At 46.8% G+C, this 5,784-nt stretch overlaps 1 protein-coding gene across 1 annotated transcript; it reads right to left on the bottom strand.

Annotated features, from left to right (window-relative positions):
• Positions 1-333: 333 nt before the first annotated feature.
• LOC102915478 (histo-blood group ABO system transferase-like) lies at positions 334-3,557 on the bottom strand. The gene is made up of 2 exons (XM_042268618.2): positions 2,095-3,557; positions 334-508 (listed from the first exon to the last, which is right to left on the bottom strand). Exons 1-2 carry the CDS (start codon positions 3,212-3,214, stop codon positions 468-470), a joined length of 1,161 nt encoding a protein of 386 aa, XP_042124552.1. The 5' UTR covers positions 3,215-3,557; the 3' UTR covers positions 334-467.
• Between the last annotated feature and the right edge of the window lie 2,227 nt (positions 3,558-5,784).

The following is a 5,784-nucleotide window of genomic DNA, read 5'->3' as shown; positions in this document are numbered from 1 at the left end:
TGCATGCACGCACACACACACACACCATGAATGTAGAAAGACTTGAGGAGATGACTAGGCTCTGGAGAGTGGTGCCAGAAGCAGGTAAGAACAGGAAAATGTTGTCAAAATATGTGATGTTATTGAATGTAAATGCCATGTGACTATTGCATATATCACTGTGTATATCGTATTATGTTACTTTATACATAGTGGCAGGGCTGAGAAGTATTCTGGCTCTGACTTGGGTCCTCACGCTCAGTGCAACCACACATGTTACTTTTCACCGTCTCTCATGATCGCCCAGAAGGCATCCATTCTCTACACAACATACAGACCCTGGATACCAAGGGCTGAGCTATGGCTGCTTTATTAGAGTCGCTGTGATAAAGACTGGGTTTTAGTTATAGTTTTAAAAACACAACATAACAGGAAGAAGCATCAGTTGCAAAGATTCATCTCCACCAACAGTTTAGTTTCAAACAGACTCAACATAGAAGTTTTTCGAGCTTGTTATCCTCGTGGTACCCTGAAAGACAGTAAGATGAGCATTAGTTCAGATCTGAAATACGCCATCTTATCCCCACCTTACCCCATCCCAACAAAGCTTGTGTGTTGCAGGCTGGTCTCCAAAGCTGCAATCATCAAAGGGTGGGACTTTGGGGAAATGACTGGATCTTGAAGGTCTTGATGCTAGTGATCGATTCACAAGGGAATGGACTGTTAGAGGATGGTGTAGACATCAGGAAGCAGGGCCTAGTGGGAGGAAGTAGGTCATTGGGGAGCAAGCTCCCTTGAAGGTAATTCTGTCTCCGTAGCCTTGCCCCCTCTCTCTTGGTCTTTGCTTCCTGCTGGCTAGTGTTTGAGACGCTCTCCTCCACCATGTGCCACAGGCCTGAAGCAACAAGGCCAGATCATGATGGAAACCATCTTCCTTCACTCATGGATCATGGAGAAGCTGAGAACGGGGAGTACAAGCAGGCATGCTCACTGCTGTCAGTCAATACGGGACAGTGTTCTGAGATGGACAGAAGCCAGGCCTGAGCCAAGAGGGTCCTGATCTGGCATCACATCAGAGTAAACATTCAAGGGAACTCTTCTACTGTCACAGAGGTTTGGAAGAGGGCTGAGCAGTGGTGGCGCACGCCTTTAGTCCCAGCACTCAGGAGGCAGATGCAGGCGGATCTCTGTGAGTTCGAGGCCAGCCTGGTCTACAGAGTGAGATCCAGGACAGCTAGAGCTGTTACACAGAGAAACCCTGTCTTGGAAAACCAAAACAAACACACACAAAAAGAATTTGAAGAGGAAGTTCAAAGGCTTAAAGCTAACCTTTGGCGAAAGACCAAAGCAGCCCCTGTGTGATGCTGCCATGGGAGTCAGGTAACCGAGAGCCTCCTTCCTCCTGGAAAAGGTGCTGTCTATGACACTTGGCTCCCCAGGACAAGAGGCTACCAACCAGTCTCATTCAACCTGAAGGGGTGTTAAGAGGAGACCATGTGGGACTAACCTAAGAAATCAGCCCACCTAAAAGTGTGCTGGAGGTGGGGGTAAATGTGTCTGAAAAAGTTGGGTTTGAGGGTGGTGTCACAGTCGGCTTCAGCTGTCAATTTGACACACCCCAGAGTCATCTAAGGAAGAGGGGGCCTCACCTGAGGAATTATCTTCATCAGATTGTCCTGTGGGGCATTTCCTTAACTGATAATTGATGGGGAGGACCCAGCCCACTGTGGGTGGTGCCTCCTGGATAAGTAGTCCTAGGCTATATGAGAAAGAAAGTTGAACAAGGCCACGGGAGCAGTCTGGCAAGCTGTGCCCCTCCATGGCCTCTGCTTCAGTTCTGCCTCCAGGTTCCTGCCTGAGCGCCTGCCCTGGCTTCCCTCAGTGGTGGAGTATTATAACCCGTAAGCTGAAATAAACCCTTTCACCCCAACTGGGTTTTGGTCAGTGTTTTATCACAGCAACAGAATGCTAACTAGGTCAGGTGGGGCGAGGGTGCAATTATTCCTGAGCATTTCTTTCCAACCAATTGGAAATGTGAAGCCTGTGGCCATGGTAGTAAAAACTGGTTCTGATCTCAGGCAGCATGTTAGAAGACTGAAAGTTTCTGTCACTGACCCTGTTTGGGATCTCTCAGGAAGTCTTGGGTAGCGTCACTCGAGGGATATTTGCTGACTCTTACAAGTATTTCCCCATTTGGCAACATTTCTTGAGAACTCTGTCTATTCAGAAGTTCCTTATCCCACATGTACTCAGGAGAGAGGACCTTGGTGGGCTTGTTGTAAAGGAGATACTTGTTCAAGTAGCTTTCATCCTGTTGCAAGACCTGGATGTGATCGGCTTGGTCCATTGTCATTGCCTGATAACAAAACTTGGTGAGCCTGTAAACCTCTAGTACCTTTCCCCCAAAGAAGGCCCCGGAGTAGTAAAAGTCTCCCTCATCCTTAGAAATGTAGGCCTGTGAGCGAGGCTGCCTTTCGTAGGCCAACAACTCCCTTGGTAATCCAAAGAACTGTTGATGCAGTGTGCCAAACAAGGAAGACAGGATCTCCACACCCACGCTGTGGCAGAAAATTATGTTCACATGTGCACAGACCAGGTAATCCACCTCCTTCGCAAAGCGCCACTGGGAAAAATAGCTGATGACCTGCATTCTGTAGATGTATGTGTTCAGGGGGTGGGCAGAGCCCTGGGCTTCCAGAATTACCATCTGCCTTCCCTTATGGAGCTTCAGGACTGGCACGCTAGCTGGCTGATCAGTGAAAATGTAGTACTTCACCCTGTGTCCCTGCATGAAGTATGTCTCTGCCGTCTCTAGGAACGCGCTAAGGAAGCCTACATGCTCTCCGGTGGCAAACACAACCAACCCAACAGAGACATTCTGGAGCCGGAATTGCTGGTTCAGGATTTCAATTTGGAAAGTCCCGTCCCACACAATGGGAGCCAGCCAAGGAGTCTGCATGACTGTGTTTTCACTACTGGGCACTAGTCGTCTCGACTGATAATACCACATCCTGGACACATTCACTATTTTCAGGTGGTCCACTTCTCTAACCGTTATGCTGTCCTTGGCTAGAATATGTTTTGGCTTCTGTTTTCCCAGGACCAGGAAAGCACAGGCAAAAAAGGCCAAGGTGAGGGCAAGCAGGAAAACAAAGGTCACACAAAGAAGTGACTGATATTTTGATCTCTCAGATTTCGGCAGCAGATGAGTCACAGCTGTTGCTGTCTCCTCCATGACGTGAGGGTAACTTGTTCTGGGTTGGATGAGCCAAAGTCAAGGTTCTGAGATATCCAAGTCCCCAACTACACAGCCAACTCATCCAGCAGCCCTCCAAAGTCCCCAAGACTGACCCAAGTGCCAGGTACCATGTGGTTCAAATGGAGGAAGTCTGGAAATCCCGACAGAACTCCAACGAAGTCACTTTCTCTTTACGGTGTTTTCAAAGCAACAGTACCACAGGATTCAGTCATTGGAGAACAAAGGGCAGCCGACAGGACTGAACTCAGGATGCTTGAAACATGCTCAGGAGACCAGCTCAAAGGACATCACTAAGCAGGCCAAGAGGAGAGATTATGATGAAACCAGGGCAGGGCAGACACCCCCAGAAGTGACCTGGCGCTCAGGACACCCATGCTTCACCTTGCCCTTGACAATGCCTACTTGTGAAACTGTTGGCAGAAACCAGTTCCCTGGAAAATCCTCAGCGTTGAGACCAGACTGCCTCTAACACCACATCTAGGTGGGCTGATGGGGCCCTTACTTGGAAGGACCCATTGGGTAGACATGGTAGAGGGGGTGACATAGGTCTCAATGTTTGTTTTTCCTATTCTCCTAAAGACAAATGGAACCCACTGAGGACTTGTTTTGAGGTAGCAGGCTTTACACTATTAGAGCTGGGATGCTCACTTTCATCAGCATTATCTTGTTCAATCATCACCCTAAGTGAATGCAGCCCTGCTGGAAAACCTGTCATTGAAAGGTCTGGGCTTGGTACTGGTTCCAACCTTGAACAAAGTTAAAACACACACACACACACACACACACACACACACACACACACACACACACACACACACACACCAAGAGATTCCAAATTCTATGGGCAACTCCTTAATCCTAGTTTATCTTCTATCCCAGTGATAACGATCATGACAAAAAGCAACTTGGGGAGGAAAGGGTGTATTTCACCTTACAGATGGCTCACAGTCTATCATGAAAGAAAGTCAGGGCAGGAGCTGATGCAGAGACCATGGAAGAACAATACGTTATGGCTTGCTCAGCCTCCTTCCTTCCTTCCTTCCTTCCTTCCTTCCTTCCTTCCTTCCTTCCTTCCTTCCTTCCTTCCTTCCTTCCTTCTTTTCTTCCTTCCCTCCTTCCTTCCTTTCTTTTTCTTTCTTTTTTTCTTTTTTTGGTTTTTCGAGACAGGGTTTCTCTGTGTAGTTTTGGTGCCTGTCCTGGATCTCTCTCTGTAGACCAAGCTGGCCTTGAACTCACAGAGGTCTGCCTGGCTCTGACTCTCGAGTGCTGGGATTAAAGGCGTGCACCACCACTACTTGACTCAAAAGAAAGTATTTTAAAACAAGATGAAATTTTAGTAAATATGACGTTCAGATAGTTCAGTGAATGGAGCTGATAAATAATTCTATTTCTAGAATTGTGGCCAAAGACAATAGTAGATCATTCTTCTACAAACCATCTAAGATGATGAACAAAACAGCTGAGTGTTGTGACTTACATCTGTATTCCAAGCTCCTGAGAGGCTGAGACAAGATGAATATTGGGAGTTTGGAGCCAGCCAAGCATCAGCCACCCCATTATTCCCAGTCATAGTGTTGTGGGGTATTCAACAAAAAAGACTGTAGAGTCTTTTTCTGTCCCTCCAGTCAGCTCCCAAATCAGGACACAGAGACTTATTAATTATGAAACCTTGGCCAGTAGCTTAGGCCTGTTTCTAACTAGCTCTTATAACTTAAATTAACCCATATCTTTTAATCTACATTCTTTTATGTGGCTCTGTTACCTTTACTTTGGAATGCCCATGCTGCTTGCTCTGGGTCCCCTGGTGTCTCCTCCCTTCTTCCCAGCATCCTCTGTGCCTGGAAATCCTACCTAGCTATTGACTGTTCAGCTTTTTATTAAGCCAACCAGAATGGCACATCTTCACAGTGTACAAAAGATTATTCCACAGCAGAAGACTGCTCAGACATGGGTTTAAGCCACTAGAAAGTCTTTATTAGCCATCTAGAGACTACACTGGGTGCTTGGGATGAGCACCAGAGGAGCCTTGAGCCTTTCCTAGGGTGAGCTTTTGAGTACAAAAGCCATATCCTGACTTGACATACTTCAGTCAACAAGACCAGTTAGTCAGAAGCAGAGCTACAGAAGCCAGGAAGTATTTAGAGACTTTCCTAGAACTATGGCCTTTGATGGATTAGGTCTTTGTTTTCATGTTGGCCAGTGGTGCTGTCTATGTGCTGAGTTTTATAGTTTGAATGGCACCTCCATCATGGAGTCAGCTGTGTTAAGGTCTTTGGACATGTTACATTCCCCATTGGTCTTACTGAATGAGTCAAATCATGGACTCATCTTGCTCTACAGAGATGTAGTTGGTCTAAGGACCCTTAATTTTACTGAACTGATACATAATTGGCCATACAGTTTAAGATGCAGGGCCCTGCTGTTAATCCAATTAGAATGAGAATTAAAGGTCCAGTCATTGCTGATGTCAGATCTCTCTCTCTCTCTCTCTCTCTCTCTCTCTCTCTCTCTCTCTCTCTCTCTCTCTCTCTCTCTCTCTCTCACCA

This window comes from Peromyscus maniculatus, chromosome 1, assembly GCF_049852395.1.
Source record: "Peromyscus maniculatus bairdii isolate BWxNUB_F1_BW_parent chromosome 1, HU_Pman_BW_mat_3.1, whole genome shotgun sequence".
In the NCBI taxonomy this organism is placed as follows: domain Eukaryota; kingdom Metazoa; phylum Chordata; class Mammalia; order Rodentia; family Cricetidae; genus Peromyscus; species Peromyscus maniculatus.
The sequence above is the reverse complement of the archived record's forward strand: the minus strand, read 5'-3'. Positions and strand labels throughout refer to the sequence as shown.

Coding starts and splice junctions, on each gene's coding strand:
- LOC102915478 (XM_042268618.2), bottom strand. CDS start 3,214: ATGGAGGAGACAGCAACAGCTGTGACTCATCTGCTGCCGAAATCTGAG. Junction 509..2,094: donor CCTGAGAGATCCCAAACAGG/GTCAGTGACAGA, acceptor ACTGTCTTTCAG/GGTACCACGAGGATAACAAG.